This window comes from Ursus arctos, unplaced genomic scaffold (assembly GCF_023065955.2).
Source record: "Ursus arctos isolate Adak ecotype North America unplaced genomic scaffold, UrsArc2.0 scaffold_18, whole genome shotgun sequence".
In the NCBI taxonomy this organism is placed as follows: domain Eukaryota; kingdom Metazoa; phylum Chordata; class Mammalia; order Carnivora; family Ursidae; genus Ursus; species Ursus arctos.
Window position 1 is genome coordinate 24,026,471 of NW_026622852.1, and position 27,223 is coordinate 24,053,693.

Genomic DNA, 27,223 nt, shown 5'->3' on the forward strand with positions numbered 1-27,223 from the left:
GTTACACTGTGAACACCTTCTGGAAATGGCTCTGAGGACGACCTCAGAACCATCCTGGCATTTGCCGAATATAGCAGAACGTGGCCAGAGACTTGCTCGGGAAAATGTTATTTTGATGTGGCGTGAGTTACTACGTCATAAAGTGCCTGTGAGGTGCCAGTCATTACGTCAGACACATCATCTCTTTTAAGCCTAAAAAACAGCTGATTCCAGTGAGGTGTGCGGAGCATAGTCGGGAGAGAGCCCCCCTCTCCCCGCAATGAGGGGGGCACAGGGGGCAGACCTCTGCTTTCCTCTGATCGTCCCAGCAGGCCGTCCCAATCACTTCCCTCCAGCCCTGGGAGCACCCAGACCCCTTAAATCAGAAAAGAAACCACCTGAGGTTACAAAGATAAGGTCATTTATTCACGTTATATTACTGGATTTTAAAGACAAAAATACAGCTGTTTTGAACACCAAGGTCAGACGCACACACACCCCCGCCCTCCACTTACAATGGTAAATCCATACATTTGCATACATGGGAAATCAAAATATACAACAGGTCTCTAGGACGGGAAAGCCACCATCCTGGCTGAGTGGGGCACCCCACGCCCAGCCCTGAGGTCGGCAGCGCCCCTGCCCAGGCTGAGAGCCAGCACCAGCATTTCCTTTGCCTTCTTGTGCCACTGCTGCCCTCTCATCTTTCCCAAAGGCCACTTTACAGGGTCACCAGCAACGGGATGGACAGAAACAGAGAAAGACCCAGCACATAACAATTTCATGGTGACAACGTCCAGGTGAAGGAAATGCTCCCTGAACCCTCGGCCCTGAACTTCTCAGGGAGGAAACAGGACCTGCAGCATCTTAGGAACCAGGCAAGCATCCGGGCCTACCCTGGGCCCAAGTGGGCCCCATGAGAGCACCAGAAGGTCAGCAAAGAGGGAACAGGTGAAGCGGGATTTCCCTCGGTTCTGAGAATGAACCGCATACTTGACTATTCCAATGGAACGTAAAGGAAAGTGTAACAGGAAAACAAACAAACAAAAGTCAGAATTTCCTTTAAGAGTAAAATAAGTAAAAAGAAATTACCACCCAGGGTATTTGTCTCCTTTCTTTTAAGGCACTTTGGAAAAGTCAGGATCTGGGGACAGAAAGAGAGGCCTTCGTTCTTTGCATTTCCCAAAACTCCCTCTCAGTGCGTCATTCTTGGTTCCACTGACATCGCTGTTAAGGAATGGGGAACTGACAGAAAGAATACTCTTTGCATAGCCCAGCTGCTTCTGCAGTGGAAAATAATTTTTAACCAATACAAAGGCTTCTGGAAAAAGAACCATGTTAGCATCCAAGATGCTCAAAGCGATAAAGGCACAGGTAAGATTGGGGCTGGGCACCAGCTCAGCCTCCACACTAAGGGCTGGTTCCCAGGAAGTAAGGGGTGGGGGGCTCTAGGCTGCCACCAGCTGAAGGGGCAACCCTAGGATTAGACAGCTGAATCTTCCGCCCTTAGCCCAGCCAGGCTGGACCCGGCAAGGGCACCCAGTGGTAGCAACTGCCTTGTGCATCTCGTCCCAGGGAGGCTAAACCTCTCCCAGCAGAGATGGGTGCGGAGACGACACTCCTGTGGATCAGCCTCCCTGGAGTGGGAGCACCTGCTAAAAACCTGAGGGGGATGGGAGGCTTTAGGCACCAAAGTGGTTGTGGGGGGAGTGTGGGAGGGTTCAGCTCCACTTCTTTCTAGATCTCTAATTAAAAGGCACATTCATGCTGGAGAATGAATAGTCTGTTTGACCCTGAGTGCCACAGGCAAGTTTTAGGGAACAGGCAAGAGACAAAGGAACAAAAACGGGGAGGAAGGAAGGAGAAAGGCAATAGAAAGGAGGAACGGGGAGGAAGGAGAATGGGTCCTGCAAGGTGGGCCAGGCAGTGTGGCCAGCACAGCGAAGGAGGTGGCCCCCAGACTCCACAGGGACCAGAACAGTGATTTCCTTCCCCGCCCCAGACTCATGGCCAGTAAACAACCAGACTGCTGTCATTTACAACTCCACAGCCTAGGGCCCTAACGGGAGGTCCCAGGCTCAGCCGGAGGAGGGGGGTGGAGGTTCCCTCCCACCTGGGGAGGGGAGGGAGGTGGAGAGCTCTGCCTAGCAGGCCTAGGCTTTTGCCTCCCCCAGAGGTCTAGCAGGATAACTCTTGACCAGGGAGGCCTCACCCTTAAAGGGCCCAAAGGTGATTTTGCTCTTCACAAAATCTGGCCTGCTGACTAAATCAGAGGTCCGTTCATGGCCAATACAGCATACGTTATTTTTTCCCCTAAAAAATGCTCACTCCCCTCCCCACATTTAAAACACCACAATAAAAATACATAGGAAATTCAAGTTTATATAGCATGCTCAGAAAAATAAATTGCCATGATTTAACACTAAATAGCTATGCAAATCTGGATCAACACAAAATCAAGCTAGATAATTAGAACCCGATTTGTTCTCTCTTTAAAATACTACAAACTGCTTTTTTTAAAAAAAGTCTTTACATTCAGAAATCAGACAATCTGGAGAAAGGCCACTGAATGTGAGAACACCCAAAGCTTTTGCTCTGATGACTAATGTTGCCTTGGAATTCACACATTAGCAGGGCAAAAGGTCCAAGGCTCAAGTTTTAAAATCCTTTTGCTAAGAAAAGACACACACACACACACACACACACACACACACACACACACAGAGTGATTGTAGTAGTTGCATACCACTAAAAGAAGGTGGGGGAGGGGTAAAATGAGAATGGTTGAGATTGTGTTTTTCTCTTAAAATATGCAAACAGAAAACATCACACCAATCCAATTTCAGCAGCACTCTCCGATTTTTCATAAAGTAATAAGAATACCACAATTTAAAGCGAAATTCTTACCTATTTCACAACAAATTAGCAGTTTATCACCGGGAATGAGTCCCACAGTCACCAAATTTTGGGCTGCGTACTGATTCTTTGGGGTGACACTGTGAACATGCCGAGAATCCCCCAAAGGCTGACGGTTTCTACATTTACAAACACCTTGTAGAGCTAAGAAGTCACATGCCGAGCCAAGTTGGGGGCAAAATATCCCACTCGTCCTGGTCGTCTGGAAAGGCATCTGAATGACGAATGAAGGGGGCCTATCACTCTGATTGTTAAGAATGAAAGGGACCAGCCCAGCAGATTGGCAGAGACGCACAGCAAAGGTCCCTGGCCATTTTCAGGTCTCTTATGAGTGTACCGAAATGCTAGCTCGGTGTCCCGATGTCCACTGTGATTTTGGTATACAACGGGTTTCTCTCTATGTCCAACACCTTGTAAGTGAGTGTGTTCAGACCGTCCGACAGCATGGTCTCCTTTGTATGTGCAATTCGATCAAACCTACAAGGAAAAAATAGGCAAAGGGTTGGTGCCAAAACAGAAATCTTAAGAAAAAAGCATGAAACATTAGTCCCTCATCACACGCCCACCTCCTCCACCAGTCCCGAGGACAGAACCCTCCCTCTCCCTCACAGCATGTGACTCTACAGAGCCTCATTCCTGTGGCCTCCCCCATCTGAAAGGAGAAGGAAGGAAGGAATGTCAATGGACACAGGACACACCTCTGAGGATTGGGTTCATTTTTCTTGTCTCTTGAGTGGCGGATCATCCGACACTTGCCAACCACAGCATTTGGGCGAGATACAGACATACCTTTAAAAACTAATCTGCAAGGAGTAAAAGGACAAGTCATCATTGTAGAGCTGCCATAAGGCTTGGGTCCAAAAGCCCCAGCTGTAAGACTTGTGCCCCATCCACCATCTTGTTTATTGTTCTCACTCAGCCCGTACCCCGGCCCACTGTGGTACTGGTTCAAACTCACAGAAGTCCCCATGTCCTTTTACCACAGGTTCTGTAGTTTGTGCTGGTGACTGTTCTGTGCCAGACACCGGGGGTGTCTGCCCTCATAGAACGTATAGTGCAAACTCAGAACACAGGACCACCAGTGTCAGGATGGAGGCGAGGAGGGGAGGTGGGGTTGAGCACAGGAGAAGCCACTCACTTTCCCTGAGCAAGACTAGGCAGAGCCAGTTGTGAAGATGAAGGGGTGTCTGCTAGAGCATTTTGGGTACCCAGGACAAGTGAGGCAAAGGCAGAGAGACACAGCAAACACAGGGCCCTCAGGGAGCAACACAAACTTCTGGGGACTGGTGGAAAGAGTTGCAGTAGGAAGTGGCCAGAGATGAGGCTGGAAAGAAAAGTGAAGGCTACATCACGAAGGCTTCTTCAGAGCCTTTAGCATCCCAGTAATCAGTGGTGGTGTCTGAAAGGGATATACTATACAGTTCCTCAAAGGTTTTTGGCCAAAGGGAAGTCTCTCTGATAAGCACTTTAAGAATGGAGAGCAGAGAACAAGAAGAGAGGCAGCCAGAACAGGATGGAAGATTCTGTGTAGGTCTGGGGGAAAGGAATGAGGACCAAAACCAAAGCCTTGACAGCAGGAGCACAGGTCAGTTAAGAGGCAGGGCTGGCTGGTCCTGGATGACTTAAAAAGCTTTCTTCTGGCCTCGTCTCCCCCACTGCGGATCTCGTGCTTGGCACACGGCGAGTAGGTGCTTGAGAGTTAGATCCTTTATCTTTCAAGAAAGCTGCTCCACGAATCACTCAGCCTTCTAGTCCCTCCACCCTCAGGGCTCCTTCCCCACTAACCTTCTTCACCGCTCAGGTCTGTGGTGTCACATCAGCCCTGAACACCATCCTATGGGCCCCATGTTCCACAGGTGGTGCTGTGGAAGCAAGTTTGTGTCTGTCTGGAGCCCCTGCCCGGGGCTTCGGCGGCCTCCCCACTGGGCCTGCGTGACACAGTGCCCTGTATGCCGAAGGTGCTTGGTAATCAGTCTGCACTCTCTCCAACTCAGGTTTTCTCCCAGGCCGATAGTGAAGACCCGGGTCTACGGCAGGTTCTCACACTAAGCTACACACGACTGACTGGGGTGTTGCTCTGCGCACCTTCTGTGAACTGACCAAATTAGCGTACTCCAGTTCAGGGGGGTGCTAGGGTATATTCTGATTCCAAGCTCATCGACAAGCTCAGACCAGCTCCCAGGGGAGAAGGTACTTCTTCTTCTTTTTTTAAAGATTTTATTTATTTATTTGACAGAGATAGAGACAGCCAGCGAGAAAGGGAACACAGGCAGGGGGAGTGGGAGAGGAAGAAGCAGGCTCATAGCAGAGCAGGGAACCTGACACGGGGCTCGATCCCAGGATCCTGGGATCACGCCCTGAGCCGAAGGCAGACGCTTAATGACTGAGCCATCCAGGCGCCCAGAGAAGGTCCTTCTTAACTGTGGCTGGCAGGGTTAAAGTCTCCACGGCCAGGGACAACTGGGCAAAATGTGGCTTCAAATGCCATTGGAATTTTTTTTTTTTTTTAACCATCTGCAATGACAGCCCCCATGATCAAGGCTTACCAGTTTATAAGAAGCCCCTGGGGTGTGGATGGGGTGGGGCCGGCAGTGGAGAGATGGTTGTTGGGGCCGGGTGGGTCCACAGAAGTTCATTATGCTACCCGGTCCTCTTTTGTGTATTTTAAAAATGTTCCAAAATAAACAAATAACACAGAGATTCTGTAAAGGAACTTAGAATCCCGCCCAAAGAAACTTGTTTCGTAATCAAACGGGACCACAATGAAATGCCGAATTTTTACAAGGGACACATGTTTACTTCAGGACAAAATAGCATGTGGTATAAATCAAAGTAAAGTCAACCCTTCACTTGGTTCTCATTTTGCATGTTCCAAGGCTAATGCAAAAATTACAGAAGCTAATCTTCCTAAAGACCTTCTTCAGCACCTGTGGCACCTACTGTGGGCACACTTAAGAATGTGGGCCAAGGGACACCTGGGGGGCTCAGTCGGTTAAGTGTCTGCCTTTGGCTCAGGTCATGATCTCAGGGTCCTGGGATGGAGTCCCACATCGGGCTCCTTGTTCAGCGGGGAGCCTGCTTCCTCTGCCTGCCGCTCCCCCTGCTTGTGCTCTCTCTCTCTGACAAATAAATAAAATCTTAAAAAAAAAAAAAAAAAAAAAAAGAATGTGGGCGAAGTGGGGACTGTATCCCATCCGAGGAGCAATCCTTGCAGAATAACCAGGTGCTGACTGAAAAATGGGAAGTGAAGGGAGACAGAGAAGAAAGAGATCTAAGTTGTGACCATTACCTGTTAAAAATGTCATCATCTTCACCTCCCCAGCCCCAGTAGTTATTAGGAAATCCATTGATGGTGAGAAACTGTTGTTTACTTAGAGCAGAGACACCTCCAAAATACTGAACATAAGGTAGGCTGGGGAGAAACACACACACAAAGAAGACCAGTGGTTAGGTAAGTTCTGACTTTTCAAAATAAAGCATGCTCAAAGCATCAACATTTCTAATGTTATCTTTATTCTCTGGGACTTTTTAATTGGGGATTTATGAGGGTTATCTTTTTTCTGTTTTTATATCAGACTCAGATGATCTTAGAAAAGACACAGATATCAAAAAGAAGAATCTTGCTCTAAGAATACTGTGTTGCTTCTGTGGTTACCTGGAAAATTAGTCAATGACAAGAGCATAAGCCCACTTCTTGTGCCCTGTTCAGGAATGCTTTTCCATGTGTCCTGCTCCTGCATGGGAAATCTTTATCCAGGAGGTCCTGGAAACTGAGATTATGGTAAAGCCTCCTGTGCCCACCTGGTCATGCCCTCCACTCCCACCCTCAGTCCATCTGCTAGTCTAACTTTCATTCTTCACAGGCATACTGGTTTCAACACTGACCCCAACAGTCAAAATCGTACTTCTGAAAATCTGCTAAAATAACATTTTCTAGGAAATTTCCACCACATCCTGACTTAGCAAGATGTATAAGGGTGAATCTATTTTGACAGGTTTTCAAGCAGTAGGGCATCTGGACTCTCATCTTTCCACCCTTCTGGTATTTTACTGTTTCAACGGTGATGAAATGTTAAGACTCGGGTCCTGTCCAGAAGCCATGCAAAGGCTCTCCCATGGGTCCTTTAAAGCCTGTGGCTTTGCAATGACCTTGTATATAGCACCAAACCACACTAGGGCTCTTACTGGAATCCAAAGAGACTAAAATCCACCACATAGATTAAGGAAAACTCTAACTCAGACTTCGAGGGGGAAGTTAGCCAAACCATACAGAACATATATTAAAAAAAAAAAGGTGCAATTATTATTTTCAAATACGTTCAGGACATCTGACTGTGAGTATCCAGGAGGATCCCTGAGGGCCTGCTTTAATGAGTCAAAGGTAATCTATATGTAATTAGGTGTCATCACTTCGGTGCCCAGTTACCCACCTTTGGGCATACCTCACACTACAGTCTGTGCCTGATTACAAGGGAGGGTTTGAACCAGGTGGCCAGGCCAATAAGGTTTCTCACAATCAGTGTTTTTACAAAAAGGACTCTTGGTGACCTCACAGGAAAGTACATGCCAGAGATGATGAGATTCGGTTTCGCCGTCTGTGCTGTTTTCTCTGACCACTCACCTGTCCCCCAAGCCTGACTGGTTCTGGGTGAAACAGGCACGGTGCTGTGGCAAAGAATGAGGTCGCCACCACCATGCTTCAAGAGGGGAATGAATAGGGGCAGGGTTTGAGCCTGTGTATCTCAAAGAGAAGAAGATACACAAACAGGAAGGGAGGGAGGGAAGACAGGATGGTGCAGGGTGACATTTACAGTCAAATTCTCCCCTCTTTAAGATAGCAAGTTTAGGGTCTGGTCTGGGGGAAGGACTTCACAGTATCCCTATTTTCTTTTCTTTTCTTTTTAATTAAGTAGGCTCTACGGCCAACGTAGGGCTTGAACTCACGGCCCCAACATCGAGAGGTGCATGTTCTACCAACTGAGCCAGCGAGGTGTCCCTTAGCGTTCCTGTTTTCATCTCCCAGCCCTCATTCCCCCAGCAAGGGAGGATAGAAAGAAATTATGGGAATAAAATGAGTCCGAAAGACAGCATTTGTATTTAAACCGAGGGACTGCTGGGCGGCACAGGCCTGCCACACTGGGGTAGTCAGCCTAAGCCAGGGAGGCCTAGCACAAGCTTCCTGGCACTTAAGCTGACTTAGAGCAGGGAGGGAAACGTCGGTTTACTCAACCGATAGGTAATTTCAAACAATTTTATGTAAATATAAACATGGATAATTATGGAACAAAATGCAGATTTATTTTTTTAAGATGAACAAAAAGGCTACCAGGCTGTTTTCCACCTATTACAATATGCTTTGGATTATACCGCTGCCCTTGGGGACAGGCGTCAGTTGGCCTCCTCACTAGGGGCATTTTGATGGAAAAGTCTGGGTCCCACTGTCTAAACAGAAGGCTGTGCTTTGATGGGAAACAGTATCATGTTCTTTCTTAATTAAGTACCAAGATACATCTGCTAAGGTACCCAACCCAAGAATTTACTGGGGGGAAATAATTCCAATTTGCGTCCCAAACTGGGTGGGGAAGGGGCTAGAAGAAAGAAAGGAAATACAGCATTTGTTTGGAGCCTAAAGGCTAGAGCCATCCCAAACATAAACACTCTTCTGGCCTGGATGTGCAGGGGTATGAGTGTTTCTGGATTTCACTTTCCTCCTCAAACTGTAACTGACTTTGGGCTTAAAATGCACCCTGCTCTCAGGGGAAGGATTCTCCTCCAGAACCTTACTCCTTGGCTGGCGGAGCTGCATTTCCTAGTCGTCGTGTAGGAGCAAAACATGTTTTCCTTAGCTTCTGATGGATATCTCTTACCTAAATCCAAACTTATCCATGGCCACCGAAATGTGCCGTGGCTGTGAAAAACACCTGTAGGCGTTATGGTCGTTCATTGGAATGAGGTCCACATCGCTAAACACAAAGCAGTTGTAGTCATAGTCCTTCAAGGCCTCTTGAAAGCCAATGTTGAGGAGCTTAGCACGATTGAACATGGTTTCTCCAGCCTGGGGCAGAAACAGAAGAAGTGCTATCAGATACCGTGAGGCCACTGAACAGAACACTCACATGGACTGGTGACCTGTTGACTACATGTGATCCGCAGTCCACTCATTTTTCTGCTCTCTCTTTACAAATCAATACGAATGGTATGCCCTGTGTCAGCAACCCCTTATCTGGGACCTGAACTGTCATGTAGACTTACAAATATGCAAAAATGAACAACTTGCTCACCATGGGATTTTCATCACAGCAAAAGATTGCAAACAATGCCATAAGCATTGCTAAGGAACTACTTAAATAAATTATGTAACATCCATATAATGGAATACAGTTGTTAAAAAAAATAAGGAAGCTCTAAAAGGAAATGATTTTCAAGACAGTATTGCTAGGTGAAAAAGCATTTAAACATATGTGTCATATATTTAATATACTTTATATAGACTAATTCCCATAAAGATTGCCAGGAAACTGGTGCCTATGGGACTTTTCACTTCTTCCCTCTTTGTATGGTTGACTATGGTTTGATCACCATATTGTGTGCCTTCACAGGTGTCTGTCATAATACTAGGTACCAGAGAAATATGGTGAACCCAAGTCAATCTCTGCTCTCACTGTGTTCACAATGTAGGGTGGGAAGCTGTGTGATACACACTATGAAAGAAACAGGGTGTACGAGAGAGAAGAGGACACCTGCTTCAGGATGCCAACCACGGGTCCTGAAGCACCGAGTCTGTTGGTGCAAAGGTACTTCATATTTTATTTACTTATTTATTTTCAGTCCCCCCACTAGAATACAAATGAAATGAAAGCTGGAATTTTTAACTTTTTATTCACCCAGTGCCTAGAACACTGCCTGGCATATAGTAAGAGCTCAATAAATAACTGCTAGCTGGCTGGCTGGCTGGCTGGCTGGCTGGCTGGCTGGATAGACGGACGGATGGACGGATGGATAGATGGATGAGGAGACCAAGGGATGGTTTTCAACAAACAATGGCAGATGACAATTCTGGGAAGTTTCAACCAAAGGGCTCCCTCAGGATCACCACCAAGGGTCTCTGCTCTTAACCACAGCCCCAGGTTAGTAAGGACAGTAACAGCATTGACACTGCCACCCTGACACTTAGCAGTCCACAAGCCCTTCCATACGTGTATTCTCATCCAGGCCAGGATCCTCCCAACAACGCCACGAAGAAACTAACGTACAAAAGTGACACAGCTGGTGCTGGATCCAACACTCGGACACCTCATTTAGTGCTCTCTCCCAATAGCTCTTGGGATCAACAAGATAAGGCCCTCTACTTTGAGGGGAAGTATATCTCACAAGGGCCTGCAGCGGCTACACAATTTCAAAGGTGGGATCCCCGAGGTCCTCTCTCCAGGCCCCCAAGAAAGGATCTGGAAACTGGTGCTCTACTGGGCTGCCTGTGTGAGTACAGAGCATATGGATGGTGCACAGCTGCCCACCCTCAGCGGGGTGACTCAGAGAAAAGAACCACTCAAGAAACACAAGTATCAGGAAGTCAGAAAGAGCAGCCAAGAGAATAATGAATGAATTAAGGAAATATTTTACACAAGAGCTCCTTTCTTCAGCCCATGACAAAGCTTTCTAATCACACGGTGAGAAGAGAAGGCTGAGCCCAACGGCGCACACTGCGTTCTTCAGTTGTACCCAGTTCAGAGTCATTCAGAACCCTGCCTTCAGCTAATTCTCTGTAAGTCTTGAGGTGAAAAGAAGTTAAAAGTTTAGAAACCAGATATGAAAACTATAAAGTTGTTGTAATTACTATTATTACAACACAGTGCTAAAGTTCATTGGGAGGTATGACATGCAAGGTACAGGGTAAGTGTTTTACATGCTCTTAAACATCTCAACAATCTTGTAACAACCCTCATTTCAACTCAGATTTACTTCATTCTTCCCAGACCCTTCTACCTTCTGGCAATGCAGAGAGGTCTGCACCTGACACTTTCCTTTTTGCTGCTCTAGCCCCATGAAGACCCTACGAGTTAGCTTTCTCTGAATATTTTCAAACACAATGCAGCCCCACTGACCGCTCTTCCAACAAGTGAAAGGGTGTGCCAACAAAGCCTTTTCACACCCATGTAGTAGACTCTGGAGGGTGGCCACCCAATACTCCCTTCTCTTGGTACATTCTTTAATAACAGGGGCAGGGAGCTCTTGAAGGCCATGCCCAAACCACAGGGCCTGGCCTGCTAGCCATGACTGTCTGAACTAAGCAGATGTCTGACTGAGACTATACTAAGCATTTTCCTCTCCCAGGAACTGTAATTTGGAACCATGAATGGGCACTTCTGGCACCACGCCCCAAGAACAATGGCAGCCTAGAGTCGAAGTCCAAGGAGCGGATCTATCCTACCCTTTCCCCTACTTGTGGCATAACAGCTCCTTCAACTCCGTAAGGCACTTCAGCGTCTGGTCCACAGTTAAAATTAGTCAGGCGGCTTTCTAAAATAGCCTGAACTATATATCACTCCTCTCCTCCCAGCCTCACCTCTGTGATTCTAGGAGATGGAAAAGGCGGGGAAACATTCTTCAAGGTGTGATTTCATACCAGGGCCCTTAGGAACATCAGAGCAGCAGAATGGTAGATAAGGAGAGTACGTGTCTTCCCCTTCCTCCCCTGGGATTATAGAAAAGTCAACTCTAGGCTTCTTTGGGTGAAATGGTGTAACACCTTGGGTAACTTTCTTGATGAGAAAGACAGGCCCTGGCAAAGCCTGCCAACCCCCATCACAATAGGAGGTGTTCATTCCTCTCCAGGGGGTGGGAAGACACCCAGCCTTCATTCCTGCCTCTTCTCAATGGGCACATGGATCCAGTGTATCTGCTACTTTCTTCCCTCAGGTAAATATTTATCAGGCACCACTACTGTCCAGCCAAGCCAAATACATAGCTGTAATGGTCACATGCATTTTTTTTTTTTTTGACACATGCATTTTTATCCCAGGAATGCCAGCTTCTTGGCTACCTAGCTGTGTGACTTTGGGTAAATCACACCTCTCGGTCTCCATTCCCTCATCTGGTTATTTGGATGACAACAGGTGAGTTTTATTAGATAAGACAATGCATGAAAAGGCCTTTGCACACTGCCTGGCAACAAATGTCAGCTACTATCATTATTTAAGGAGTAGGTCTTCCCATCCTTCTTGAACAGACCTCTCAAATTGTCTCCCGGAAATCCAACGTGGAAACTTTCCTTTCTCTAGTGTTTGTGTGTGTCCTTCCCAATCAGTTCCAAGAACCTTCCCAAATCCTGTTTCTCTGATTGGGTGGGGCGGGGAGTGGGGTTTCTAAAAAGGATTAGGGCTCGAGCGAGTCAGCCTGTGGCTTACAAAATGAGAATCTCTATAGCAGCAGGAGAAAGTCCGAGACCTGTAGAGGTTTGATATGCTTGGGAAGTCACACATGAAGAGGAACTGGGGCTCTGAGAGCTGGGGTCCCTCTAAGAGGCTGAGCTTTTTAGTGCAGGTTTCATCCTACATTGGTAGATAAGAGTTATACATATCCACTCCTTCAAGGACAACTAGCTCCTCTTAACAGAAGGAGAGGATAGGAAGAAAGAAAAAGGACAAAAATGGTATGACATTCCCACAGCTGACCAGAGAAGCTGTCTCACCGATCAAAGTTCACAGAAAAACCTGTAAACCTTTTAAGACTGGGCCTGTACCTAAAAATGGGTGTAACTGTCAGTCAAGCAAAGCCAACAATGCCAGTTGGGAGAAAACAAGCTCCTCGGGGAAAGGAAAAGAGGAAGAAGACACCTCACGCAACAAACCCAGGGCCCTCCTGGCAGATCTGGATGGCAGGGACAAATGTCCTAAGAAGCATCAGAAGGGGGGCTCCTGGGTGGCACAGCGGTTAAGCATCTGCCTTCGGCTCAGGGCGTGATCCCGGCGTTGTGGGATCGAGCCCCACATCAGGCTCCTCCGCTATGAGCCTGCTTCTTCCTCTCCCACTCCCCCTGCTTCTGTTCCCTCTCTCACTGGCTGTCTCTATCTCTGTCGAATAAATAAATAAAATCTTTAAAAAAAAAAAAAAAAAAAAAAAAAGAAGCATCAGAAGGAACTCGCTCTCTCTAAGACTGTTAAAACCTTTCTCTAGAGCCCTCATTTATACTAAGGAGAGAGTAAGTGGTATGTCCATTGAAAAAGGAACCCTCATACCATGCTGGTGGGAATGTGACATGGTGCAGCCATCTTAGAAAACAGTCTGGCAGTTCCTCAGATGGATAAACAAAGAGTTACGACATGATCCAGCGATTCCACTTCTAGGTATATACTCAAGAGAAATGAAAACCTACATCCACACAAAAACTTGTCCACAACATTCATAACAGCATTATTCAAAGTAGATAGAAAGTAGAAAATAACCCAAACGTCCGTCAACTAATGAATGGATAAATAAAATGTGGTATATCCCTACAACCCAATGTAATTCAGCAATAAAAAAGAATGAATACTGAGACATGCTATCACATGGATGAACCTTGGAAACACCACGTTAAGTTAAAGAAGCCAGTCACAAAGGACCACAGATTGCAAGATTTCATTTCTATGAAATGCCCAGAATAGGCAAATCCAGAGAGACAGAAAGTAGATTAGTGGTTGCCTAGGGCCGGGGGGAATGAAGGGATGTAGTAGCTAAGAAATATGGGGTTTATTTTTGGTGCAATGCAAATGTTCTACAATTGATTACGGTGATGGATGCACAACTCCTGAATATACCAAAAGCCACTGGATTATGTACTTTTAAATAGGTGAATCGTATGGTATATAATTATATCTCAATAAAGTGATTATCAGAAAGAAAAAAAGTTAAGAAAAAAGAGAAAAGCCAGCTCCACAGACAGAAGAGGACCAATGATCATATTTCTCCCTCTATATTCATTCTTGTCTTTTATTGGGTATCTGCTTCATGCTTAGCTGTAGGGATACAGAAAAGGAAAAGACACAGGCCCTGCTTTTGAGTAGCTCTGAGTTAAACAGGCAATTGTAATGGGGTAAAGTGGAGATGAAGACACTGATCAAATCCTAGGGGATTGGACAGACATGAGAAGAGTGTTCCTAGAAGAGAAAGCAGCATTTGTAAAGGCTGTGAGGAAAAAAAGAACCATTCAAGAAGCTACAAGAAATACAGAATGGGGAAGCCAGAATAAGACATGAGAGTGAATATGGACCGAATCCTGCCGAGGAGAGGGAGGCTGGGAACTCTACTAAAGTACTCAGGCTTTGTCCTTTATTTAGGCCATGGGGAGCCCTTGAAGATTTTAAACAAAGATTATGTTTACATGCCCTACCCCACAACTGAAGGCAGGGAGATCCATTTGGAAGCTGTTGCATGATTCACACGCAAGATGGAGGGTAGGCAGTAATGGCAGGCAGTAGAGAACGCCTTCCTCCAAGGGCTAACGCAAAGCCTCCACGTTCCCATTTCATGCCGCACCTGCTCCCTGGGCACATGCACTGTATCCACAGGCAGCCTTCGTGGGCCTTTTAGAATACGTACCAGAGTCTGGTCTAATCCCCAGGCAAATCCCACTGTGGTTAAGGCAAGAGTGGCCTTCTCTTTATTACAGCCTTATTAAGACACACGACCAACTGCAGGCGGCCATGGTCTCCCTTGACCAAATTCTAATAGTCTCTAAAGGATTGGTTAAACCACCCTGCCTTCCCTGGGTGTTAGGCCCATGTGTATATACCAGTAGACACTTCCCCCAACCGTGACAACTTGGGGACTGACCATACCCGGCCCCTTCTCCACCAAAAGACACAGCAACAATGAGGCTGGAAACAGCAAGCCAAAGCCAAGACTCAATGAATCAGAATTTCTGTGATGGGAGAGACAATTTTGCTCCCGTACACATGCCCTGGCCCAACACAGAGCCACACACACACGCACAGACACACGCACCCCTTCTCAACACCCACAGTAACCCACAGGCACTCAAACACACAGATCTGGAGGCAGATCTACAGTCAGTGGAAATGTTGAAACTCCCCTTGCATGCTTTTCTGTGCGCAACCAGACACCAAGCGAAAAGGCCTAGGCCGAGTGGGTGGCAGGAAAGCAGAGAAAGCTCTGGCTGGGCGGTCCTGTGGCGGGACTGACCCGCAGGCCTTTGTGTGGACCCCGGGGTAGTAGACAGGCTGGCTGGGAGGTGATCCCTGGAGAATCGCTGGGATTAAACAAACGCTGAGTTTGTGGAAGGCTAATATCCACTCACCCATGATTTCACAGCAATTGGGCCTCAGCTCTTAACCATAATAATATGGTAGCCTCGAGCCTAGAAAGGGCTCTCAACAAAACCTGGATCTGAGACTTCAGCTCTTCACCCAGGGAGTAAAGGAAACGGGGCCCTTCAGGGTCAGGGAGCTGAGGTGGTGCTGGTGGTGGTGGGGGGTGGCTCTCTGTTTGCCAAAGTAACGGGCAAGAGTAAGCACATCCTTGGCCCCTGCTGGACTAGAACACAGGTCAGAAGCCCTAAGTTGCCTTCAGAGAGAATTGAGCGAGTAGAACAGCCCGGCAGGGATTCTGGGTGAGGTGAGTACAGACAACAGAGTTTTTAAACTCCAGCTCCATAGGAGCCATAGTAGGATGTTCTCCTCTTTCCCTGGACCTGAGGTCCTGAGATCTCACTTTCTGCAGGAAAACATTTTAAAAAATAAAGGGCTTCTCTTTCAGAAAGCAACTTGACCATTTATATGAAGGACTACAAACGTGCTTAATTCCGTGTCGGAAAATCTAGCCTGGGGAAACGATTCTAAATGTGGAAGCAAGCACCGAATAAGCTTCCGACTCAGAGATGCACATTACGGTACTACCGACACCAGTGAGAAAGTGGGAATTATCTAAATGCTCTGTAGGAGAGGAACAGCTAGGTTCCTCGCCGTCGAGCCGTGTGCTCAACTACTAGGACAGCGCGGACAGGGGATTATGAAGGCTATGAGAGAGCATGGGAAGATGCTGATGACACAGAATTGAAGAAAAATGCAGGACACAAAAGGATATACACAAACAGCATGAGCTCAATTGTGGCTTAATTTTAAGGCAAAGTATCTCAGACCTCTGCACAACAGGCTGGCTTCCAGCGACCCCAGCATTTCCGAGCAAGCCCACAGAGACTATGACCTTGCCAGAGACCCCAGGGCCTGGGCTCAGGTTTGATTTGGGGCATGTGGACATTACCAGGGCAGCAGCAGTGGCGGCGGCGGCGGCAGTCACAGCAGGAGTTGGGCCGGCACTCCTCTCTCTCTCTCTCTCTCTAGGAGGTGGAGGGCACAGAAGAGGAGGTAGGTGGAGAGCAAGAAGCAGATCACAGAGAGGAGCTCCTCCTTCAGCTTGCTTTGCTACAAACAGGATTAACAAGTAAAAGCAAAAGGCCCCCACTAGAAGGAAAAAAAAAAAGAAAAAAGAGACAAGGATGGATGCAAGGGAGAGAGGTAAGGAAGAGAGGCAATGTCAAGGTTGTGAAGAAAAGGGGGGGCATTCTCACCCCTCTTGTTCCAGGGCAAAGGCAAATTCTTAAGAAGCTGTCGCGCCCCATCATGACATCACAGGTGTGCAGGGAAAATGACATTTCCCAGAACAATGTCCAGGGAGGCAATTCACGAGTCTGTGCCTGTAAGTGCTCTGCCACATTCCCCAGGAGAATGGACCAAGCCACAGACGGGGAGAGGGGAAAACACAGGGCAAAGGAAACGGCCAGTCACTGGCACAGCACACAAGCTCTGGTGCGACACAGACACTCCCAGTCTTCCCACAACGCTCCTGGGCCCCAAGATCCAGAAGGTCCCAGTGCTTAAGAAAGGGGGTGCTGCAGGATGGGACTGGCCCTACCACTCCCGAGCCCCATTCCTGCACACATCAGTCTGGGTGCTGACAGCTTCAGGAGATAATGGAAGGCAGGGATGGGGAGGATGGTGAACAGACAAGATCAACACAGAAACCAAACCAAACTGTAGCGCCAGAGGCCCAGGCAGTTGTCCTTCTCCACAATGGGATGGACCCATGAGTCTGATTCACTTTAATTCATCTTGGCCTCATGTAGGAACCAGCTACTTGGCCCAGTGACAGAGATAAGTTGCTGAAGTGTGGTGACAGTACTCTCACTCACTGAGGGTACAAAGGGCTGTCTCCAAACCTGGCCATACTTGGTTCCAGACAAGCGGCCTGGAACTACCTCACAACAGCACAAAAAGGAAGAGGGAAAAAATTTCCAAACTCAAAGAATCCTCAGGCAGGCCCCCCTGTGCTGCAACCCCAGGCTTGCAGACCAGGATTTACCTGTCAGCATGACAACTGGACAAGCCTCCTTTTGAGGCTGTTACTCCAAAGCTGCTACTCACCTCTCACGACCCACTGGGACTCAAGGTGGTGTTGCCAAGTGAATATGGACCTGTTTCCCAGTGAGAGGAATGAGTGTGTTCAGGACTGAACGTGGCCAAGCAAGGCATTCCTTAGGTCTCAGGTGATCTCTGTTCAAATCCCAGGTCTGCCACCCAGCCATCATGGGGCCCCGAACAAGCTGCTTACCTTTGTGAGCTTTCTCTCAGCAGAAACAATGAGAGTACCAATCTGCCTTACTGGGGGGCTGGTAGGGTCAAAATTCAAAGTGAAACCATGAAAGAGGTTCAGTCCAAAGGACCATAAAGTCTTATGATCATCAGCAACCACAGGGCTAAAGTAGGTTCTCTGCATTTTTCCTGAAACGCAAGGTCACCCTGAGGGCAATGTCCCAGGCAGCCTGCTCTGGTCAGCAAGGAGGAGGAAGCTTTGGAGAGAGGCCCCAGGGAAGTGCTGTGCAGGTTGGTTCCCAAGGGTCATCACTTGGCCTGACTGGGAAAGGAGGCTTTGCTTCCAAGAGCAACAGACTTCACCAGAGAACCAGGAGCAAGGGGTCCAGGGATGGATGTTCAGTAAATGGGCAGGAGTCAGAGGGAGCAGCTTCTAGCTCCAAACTCTGACTAAGCATTGGACGGTGCACAGAGCTATGTGGTCAGGGAGCCAGAGGGAATCAGACCTGAGGCGCCTCGGATCTAGAAGTCACAGGCTAGGGAGAGCATGCACACACAGAGTCAGCCCTCACCCCTCACCAGAAAGCATTGAGTGGCCTGGGAACAGCAGGGAAGGAGAAGTTGGCTCTACTCCAAGGCCTCCCAGAGCTAAGGTGGGGGCGGGGGTGAAGGTGGGGGTTAAATGGTGGCTAGAAAGAAAGAACTAGGGGAAGGAAGGACAGGTACCCAGGGCAGAGGGGGCAGCATCAGCAAAGGCACAAGGAGGGGAACACAGAGTGTGTCTCAGTGAAGATGGAGAGTCCAGTGTGTCTGTGGTGTCAAGTGTGTCTAAAGCAGGGCTGAGGAGGAAGTGGCTAGAGGTAGGTCATGGGGGCACTGCACAAGGTCTTAGATGCCAAGCTTGGGGCTTTGGACCCTTTAGACCCTTGGCTGTAGGCAGTGGGGACATAGTGAAGGGCTTAAAGAGTAACATGGTCAGAACTAGAAATATCTGGGGCAGCTGGGTGAGATCAGAAGCACCAGAGGATACACAGAATCGGAGAGACCGGTCCTGGTCCCTGACTCGGGACAAAGGGCTGCACAGTTATGACAAACCTACCCGACCAGCTGGGCCTGCATTCCTCATCTGTTTGGTAATTTTTATGCTGGTTAACTTCACAAACCTCCCCTATTTCTTTTGTACAGCTTTTACTACCAGGTGGTAACCTGCCTTTCTTCCATGGTAGGTGGTTTGACAGTTTCCTTTCCTCATTAAAGTATGAGGTGTTACAGTGCCCCTCCCCATCTGCTAGGACAGCTTGGTATCCACCTCTGCACCAAGGCCCCAGGGTGCGACCGCAGGTGGGACATCTGTGCCCCAGAGCAGCACCCTTGGCTCCAAGAGGGCGGACGTGCCACAACCCTAGTGGGAGGCTCGAACACTGGGGGGCCAGGGCAGGAGGAGTGCCGAGACCGGTAGATGCACAGCAATCTCAGCTGGTAAAGCCCTCCCCACTCCCCTCCAACACACTTCAAGGGAGATGCAAGTTGTTATGGTAATTGGAAGGGCCTCGAGCAAAAGGGAGTGGTTAACGAGGACAAGGGTAGGAGCCACAAAAGCTCCTGAAAGCTCACCCCTGTGTGAGAAGCTTGAGACACAACTCTACTCGGAAGAAGCTGTTGGCCTTGACAGGCTCCCTAAGTCCCCTGAGATTCTGGTTTCTGTCACTATCCACTATCCTCTGACCCCCCGAGGCCATACAAATGGAAGAGGGTCTTGAGGCTGGTATTGAGTAGGGGTGAAGCAGGAGGCAGGGAAAGCAGTAAAGAGTTCATCACTCTAGCACTGGGCAGAGGAAACAGGCAGGAAGAAAGGAGGGGTGAGTGGGGAGAAGGAACGCAAATCATAGCAACGACAGTTAATGTTTACTGAGGGTTTGCCCTGTGCCAGGCGCTTTACAGGCCCCATGTGCAAACAGCAAAACCTCTCCCTCCTGCCAATGAGGAAACAGAGGTCTGAAGAATTCAAGCCTATGGTCACCGCGCTGGGAAGTGGCAGAGCTGGAACCCAGGCAGTCCCAGCCTGAAGCTTACTCCCAGCCCTCCTTCTACCCAGCTGGGAGAAAGACTTTGAAGAAATGGCCTAGAGGACAGAGTGAGCGCTGATGCAGTGAGAGGGCACTGGGTAACAGAGACTGGGCTATAGCTGCAGCCCTCCTGTTACTTACGTGACTTCCTACTGGTCCCTTCCCCCTCTCTGAGTCTTGTTTCCTTATGGGTGCAAAAGAGTCGACATTTTCATACTACCTGGCCTGGGGGGTCCAGGCAGATCCCAGCAAAGACTGAAAGGGAAGGGTGGGGTAGAGATGGGGACACCGTCTCCAATTCAAGTAGAATAGCACCATTGTGACCTGCTGTTGATGGGGTGAGTGAACAGCATTTTAATGGGGTCCAGGAGGTTCTGTTCTCAAAAACCTGTTGGAGAACCCTTGGAATAGATGGCGCAGAGGCCCCTCCTACTTCAAGCATTCTTTCTCTCTCATCTTAAATGGGGCAGGCAGTGGATGAAGAGTCAAAATGACAGCAGGGTGTCTGAGGCAGGAAGAAGATGTGAGGCTTGAATGCCTATTTACACGAAGGTCAAAGCCAGATGCTACCAACTCCCTTTCTTCCTCTTCTTTATATAACAACAGAAGAGAACAGAGGAAATTCCTAATTCGTAGGTGGGGCATGCTCCAAATGCTTCTTCTTCCGCCTCTTTTCAAGGATTAGGTTTCCTCTCACCACTTTATTATGTGCTCATTACGGATATCATACAGATGATATTCTTTACCGGAAAGGTAGAGCAAACTTCAAGTTTCTTCATGATTTGGTTATCTGGAAGTCAGATCATACTTTCCCAAAGAAATCATCAGGGTAGAGTTGGAGCAGAATAAATAAGATTAGGTGGGGGAGAGAGACACAAGGAGGAAAAGATTTTCCTAAGTTAACCCTTAGAAAAGAAGGAAAAGACAGAGAAGCAAAAAGGTATGGAAGGGGAGTGGTAAGATAATGATACTGACAAGACTACAGGGGAAAAAGATGTAAATATGTTTGGAAATGTATAAATAAAATATTTCCGATGTTAAACTGCAAGTGGGAAGAGATTGGGGGGGGGCGGTCTCAGTATCCTAGGGAAGTAAAGAGGTAGGTGGGATGCGGAGATGGGTTTGGGCAGGAAGGAGGTATTGCTTTAGGCCTGCTTTCCTCAAAGTGCAATTCACAGAACAGTCACTGCTTGAGACTGTTCTTGGAAAACAGATCTCGTCAGCCAAGCTCAGAAAACACCGTGTGCTGAGTAGTTTTAGAGGCTGTAACGTACACTAGCACGCTAAAGGCTCTGCAGGAATGAAGCCTGCTTCCTGTTGTTCAATCCAGCATTTTTCAAATGCATGCGGCCTCAGAGCTCCTTTTAGGAAAGTGCACCTTGCAAAAAGCCCCATCTTATGCGGTGTCCACCGTGAGCCAGCACAGCGGAGCCACTGTCCAAGCTGGCTTGCTTAGTTGTTCCGCCAGCTTGGACTGGGATAGGCTCAGGAGCATAGAGCCAGTATGAAATCCGTTGTTTGAAACCTGGGAAATAGCTATATAAATTATGTCATAGGAATTTAAGATCATGGCTAAATCTCACTGGTCCTATTTGTTTTGACTTTGTAACTGAATGGGGAGTCTCCCATTCCCCTAAAATATAACATAGCTCTACCTTCGCATCCTTCCCTCCAGTCTTCCTTGACCTCGTCACCGAAATTCAAAAGCTCAGCATCACCACTAATTCTTTTACCCTCTTAACTCAAGTATATATTTTAATCTAATTTACATGCTCTCTAGCCCACAGCTGTCTATCTTGTGTTCAGGCAGATCTGTGGGAGGTCATTAGATGCTTTGTGTAGTAAGATCTGACAAAACTGTGTCTACAGTGTATCACTCACCCACTGGTCTAATAACTGCGGAAGAGAGGAAGGTGATGCAGCTGGCATGGCTGTTTTTAGTAATTCCCTACTGGCTCCTGGCAATGACGGCTTCCTCTTCTAGGCGCTCACTGCCATTGCTTTAATAATGCTCCTGAATCTTGCCATGATCAACATGTGTTCATTGGCATCAGACAAATGTTCCTTGATGACAAGGGTTTTCTTAAACAAATACTTGTTGGATTGAAGTGGCTTGGATTTTATAGGGCATTTACCTATTCTCTCTTACATTCTCAAATATTCTTCTAAGATGACCCACAACTGTCTGGCTATCTTGCCTGCAGATTTTCTCAGGGCCTTGGTCTGTGCCTCATTTGGTCGGGGGACTCAAAAAGCCTTGAGGGGTTTGCCTGCCACCTACTCCCCCAACTTGAACGTCTGCTACCTTTTAACAGGGCTGTTCTGCCTGAATCTGACAGATTCAGCTCCTGCACCTGGCTGCTTTCCTACCCTTATGTCAACTCTATCTCCAGGAACATGCAAAGCTCCTTTCTGCATTGAAGTCCCTGTTCACGGGCTCCAGCTGAGATGCCCAGGTGTCCCTGCAGCCCTTATAACGTAGTTTATATCCTGGTTCTTCCAGGTCACTCACTGCCTTCTCCTTCCTCAGAGCTTCCAAAGCATTTGGCAGCCACCATCCAATCACATACTATTTGGGACTGTTCACAGATTATTCCCTGGAAGGGTCCCACTTGCCATTGTGGGGAAGGAAGCTTCCAGACAGATAGAACTGGGACCTTACTTCTTTAGAATCTCTCTGCAGCACTATGTCATGGTAGTGCCCAGAAATGGTCGATGGACACACTGTTATTTCCAGCTTCCCTCGGGTCCCAGGAAGGCAAACAAAGTCCCTCTACTTTGACAGAAGTTGTCAACTACCAAGAATTTTACTGCCTCTAGCAGATCCAGAGTTTCTCTTGAAATGAAATGGACAGTGAGCCTTTTAGAACTGGGCATACTGTTCTCTTCAGATGAATTTCACCGAACTTTAGTATACTGACAGGGTAAATGTGTTATTCCACCTAGTAGGTTATAAAAATATGAATTTAGGTATTTATGATAACTTAAAACACCAAAGTTACACTCTTAGAAAAATAATCATGCTTCTCAAACTGGAAATCAGTAAAGTTATTTTTTAAAAACTGCATTCTAGATCAATCTGATTCTCCAGGTCAGGCTGATAAAGGCTGACGTGTCTTCCACATTAGTTTCCTAAGCATGGCTAAACTCAACACACACGAATCAGACATGCAGTGAGACACTCTCTCTTCTCAGATCCAGCCCAGTGCACATGATGCTCAGTGGCCTACGAATCGGACTTTCCCAGCCATTTTGCTAGGGGCTGGCATGATCTAAGGGTGCTATCTCCCATAGGTGTCCCAGAAGATACAGTTAGACCGGATACTTTTGAAGCTGCCTAAAACTCTGACATTTAAATGGGTGTGTGTGTGTGTGTGTGTGTGTGTGTGTGTGTGTGTGTAATAAAGGAAAATACACAGCTACCCAAAGATAGGAAATAATCAGTGCTTTACTTTGGGAGAATTAGGATTGTCATTTTCCTCTCAATTTTGCGGGAAGGGCACCTGCTGCAAAAAGAAGACAAAATACCCCAGCAATTACTCTTGCTTAAAGAGCAGACAGCAACAAGCAAGCAAGTTGTATGGCATATAGCTTATCTGCATTGCTTAAGAAGGGTGATGGCGGTGGGGTTATAAAATGCCACACGTCTAGTATCATGTTCTTTCTCTTACCCCTCATTACTCACATATTTGTGTGTGTGTATGTGCGCACATGTGCGCAAACATACACACACTCCCTCCCTCACTCCATCTTCCCAGACCTCACCTGGTTGACAACATAGATGCCGTAGTCTAACTGCTGACGCTGTAGGATTGGGTGCAAGTAATACAGCCAGTACTTGAGGTGTTCCTGCCGGTTACGGAATGGAATAATGATGGCCACCTTGTGGGGAGAGATGCAGTTCTTGGGGGTATAGCGGCCGCCCACCTTCACCTCTGGGTTCTGTTTCTCCACAAGCTTCAGGTCCACAGGCATGTTAAACTCGATCACCATGGGGCCGACTAGAGAGGTGGAAGGAAGGAGAAGTTAGCAGGCTACAGGGTTCCCCCAAACCACAACCTCAGGAGACACATCCTCCTGGGAGGCAGTGTGGCTATGAAAAAGGCACTTACGTCCAGCACTAGCACGACCAACCATCCCAGGAAACCCCTCACACCAGGCAAAGCCAGACAGGTGGTCACCCTATGAAGTGCTCATCTGCCCAGGACCCACGCCTCTGAGATTCTAGGTTTCTCAGCTCTAACTGGAAATGGAGTGATTGCTGCTCAGACTTCCTGAAAGGTTGTTGTAAGGATCAGAGAAAATGGATGAGAAAGTACTTTCTCAGAAATCATGAGGTTGAGACCTAACTTTGCCACCTCCCAGCTGTGTGGCCCTGCACAAATCAACTCTCTGAACCTAGCCTAGTTGGGAGAAGGGGTGAGTGTGTGTGTGTGTGTGTGTGTGTGTGTGCGCGCGCGCGTGCGTGCGCGTGTGTTGGGGAGGGTGGTGTTGTGGAAATCTGCCTCAAATCAGAAGGTAGCAAGGAGTGGTATGAGTAACCCATGTCTCAGGAAGGCACCTGATGCACAGATTTAAAAAAAAACTCCAGGGGTAGGGACTGGAGGAACTGAGACCCAGAGCAGACTACGGGGAAACAGAGAGGAGAGACAGCTGAAAAGAACATCGAAGAAGAATGTTTCGTAAACGTAGGTGATGGAGTAACAAAGGGGACAAAGAAGGCAGAAAAAGTCAGAGAGGACCCCCAAGTTTCTAGCCTGGAAGAATACAGCTCCAGATAAGAGAAATAACTTAGTAAGAGAGCTCTTGGCTTGGAAGTAAAATCGATGAGACGTGGATGGTGGATTCTGAGGTAGTGATAAGCTGAGTAGTGGGAGAGGCCAAGGTCAAGATCCAGATACAGACATGCAAGTGCTTGTTTCCTAAGGTGGAGCTAGGAGAGAACTGCACTCCTCAGCTGGGGACAGCCCCTCATGTGGCGTACAAGGTGAGGGCAGGGAAGACAGGCCCAGGAATACACAAGAAACTGGGGACAGAGTCAATACGCAAACCCAGGGCGCCTGGGTGGCTCAGTCAGCTAGGCATCTGCCTTTGGCTCAGGTCATGATCCTGGGGTCCTGGGATCGAGTCCTGAGTTGGGCTCCCTGCTCAGTGGGGAGTCTGCTTCTTCTCCCTCTGCCCCTCCCCCCTTACTTGTGTTCTTTCTCTCTCTCTCTCTTGCTCTCGCTCTCTCTCAAATAAATAAATAAAATCTTAAAAACAAAACAAAACAAAACCTCAAACCCAGAGCCCCAGTATTCCCTGTAGGCCAGACTTTCTCAAAGTAGGTTCCAGAAAACAATAATTCCAGTAGGACACTCAATGGAAGAACATGTCCCCTGGTCAAATAAGCAACGAAATCTTGCCTCTGGAAAGGCACACCAAAGGCTCTGAGAAGTTGTGCAGTCAAGAAACCCCCTTCACTTTATATAACCCACCATTTCCCAAACTTACTTGGCCATAGAACCATTCGACTAGGGAACACATTTTGAGAACTGTTAATCTAGCGTAACGAGCTTCACCTGTGAAGCCAACTAGCCACAAGAACAAAAGCAACTACGGAATAGAGGTGAGAATGCTGACCACAAACTGGGAGCAAGTTCACCTGAAACACCTTCCCTCCCTCCAATGCTGACTCAGTTCCATCATCATCGGACCTATTCCCATCCATTTATTTTCTTCTGAGACGCAGATCTGATCATATCACTTTCCTGCTTAAAAAAAACTTCTGATGGCTCACAGGCAGTGTAGTCTTTGACAAGTAAGGCCAAACCTCTTAGCTTGGCAACAAGGCCCCTCAGCCAGCTCTACCTCCCTCCCCATCCCCATAAACCATGCCTATGTCCACACTTTACTCTTTGCCAGAAATGCCCTTCCTTCTTTCCTCTAACAACAGACTTTTGCATTAAAAGACGGACCGAAATCTTAAAATTAATAAAGCCCCTATCTGGCTTTGTCCTTTTGCCCTCTTCGTTACCAGAGCTCAGACAGCAGATGCCCTGGCGCGGGGGTACCGAGGCCTCACAGATCAGTCCCTCACACAACTGACCCAGTTCCAACTTCTCAGGGTGCCCTCAGGTGAGTGGGTACTGTGCTCCAGGACTAAGTAAGGGGTCACCTGAACCCGTTTTTCTCAAACTCATCATCAAAATGTGAGGCAATTGGTGAAAAATATGGAATCTCAGGCCACCGCTCCCCTAGGGAATGACCTGGCCAATCTGGGGAAGGATGTAGGTAAATCACAAGGAGCCCGGGTGACTGGGCAATGGGGAGCTGGATCTCTCATCTTCACGAGCTTTGGGGCTTTCATGGAGGTAGCCCTTCCCCATAAGGTCCACGAGGCCTGGGCTGCTCGACCCCAGCAAAGCTTCTGGGAGGCCCTACAGCCCAGTGCACTTGTGAAAAACATGAAAAGAAGATCGTCACTGGGCTCTTCGCACCTCAGAGGGCCCCAGAACATCTGCGATACCCTCCACCTCCCTGGAGCCCCACCCCACCTCTGGTTCTGAAGATGCTGCTAAACATAACTCCATTTTCGGGAACCCAAGAGGGGTTGGACTGTCACCCTACCAGCTTGCTCATATCTTCTGAAACCAACCCAGAAGACAGGAATTCACACTTGCTCTGCCCCACCTCCCAAGAGCAGACACCTGCGGGCTGGAAAGCATCTTAGTTTTGCCTGTTTCGGGGGTCCAAAAAGGCGGTCCTAAGGTAGTTTCCTAGACAGGAGAAAGGCTGCCTGGGCCCTGGTTCAGCTCCACCAGTGACTTGCTGGATGATCTTTAGGCAAGTGCCACCCACTCTCAGGATACTGGTTTCCCCATCTGGAGGCTGCAGGGACTGGAATCCAACTGGCACCAAATGAACTCTTATTCAACCACCCCCCACCCCCCCCATCATCACCTATGGCCAAACCTGCCTCTGCTCCACAGTTTCCTCGGCAACTGACACCACTGTCCACCCGATTCTGGGAGCCGATAACCTAGGTGGTCCATCTTCTATTCCCTCTCCCCTTCCCCAAACCCAGCACACTCGCTCAACACACAGGAGGCATCAAGAGCATGTGACAATCCATGGGAGCCTACTCAAGTGCCAAACCAGACTCTTCTCTGAAGAGTTTAACGCCAATTTTTCCTATGGTATGTGTCAAAGCCACTTCCAATTGGTTTTAATCAGTCCTTTCTGGCACCTACTATGTGCCAGATTGTGTGCGCTGTGGGGGAGGGGAGGCGACAGAATAGTCAAGACAGTTCGCGACTTCAAGGAGCTCCCGGTTGAGGGTGTGACAGAGCTTAAGGGAAACTACCCTGGTTTACAGCCATCTAAGGGACTCACTCCTCCAACAGCTTCATGCAGGGCTTTATTACTGAACAGCCTCTTCTCACTCTCCTGCTCCTCTCTGGGCCCTTCTCACAACCCCCATCATGTCTGCGACACATCCAGAGCACCCAATCCTGCTATCCGTGGCAATTCTTTCCCCACCTGCTTTCTCTGAAGCCTCCACAGCTCTGAGAGCCCTGTGGCTCACGCCTGAGATTGGTCAGCCCTCAGCAGTCAGCGGCGGCTGCAGACCTGGAGCCAAATGCCTCCTGGGTCCCGTGCCAGTCAGGAGGCCTCCCTGAGCGCCCTGCACACCCC

General features: G+C 48.1%; 1 protein-coding gene across 1 annotated transcript in view; it reads right to left on the reverse strand.

Moving 5' to 3' along the window:
* Window positions 1–383: 383 nt before the first annotated feature.
* The window catches only part of B4GALT1 (beta-1,4-galactosyltransferase 1), a 53,238-nt gene continuing 26,398 nt past the window's right edge, over window positions 384–27,223 (reverse strand). The window contains exons 2-6 of the mRNA XM_026506378.4: window positions 23,312–23,547; window positions 8,763–8,950; window positions 6,185–6,307; window positions 3,594–3,698; window positions 384–3,372 (exon numbers count right to left, since the gene is read on the reverse strand). Of these exons, the coding sequence (XP_026362163.1) occupies window positions 3,240–3,372; window positions 3,594–3,698; window positions 6,185–6,307; window positions 8,763–8,950; window positions 23,312–23,547 (785 nt within the window). The 3' untranslated portion in view covers window positions 384–3,239. The remainder of the gene's footprint in view (window positions 3,373–3,593; window positions 3,699–6,184; window positions 6,308–8,762; window positions 8,951–23,311; window positions 23,548–27,223) is intronic.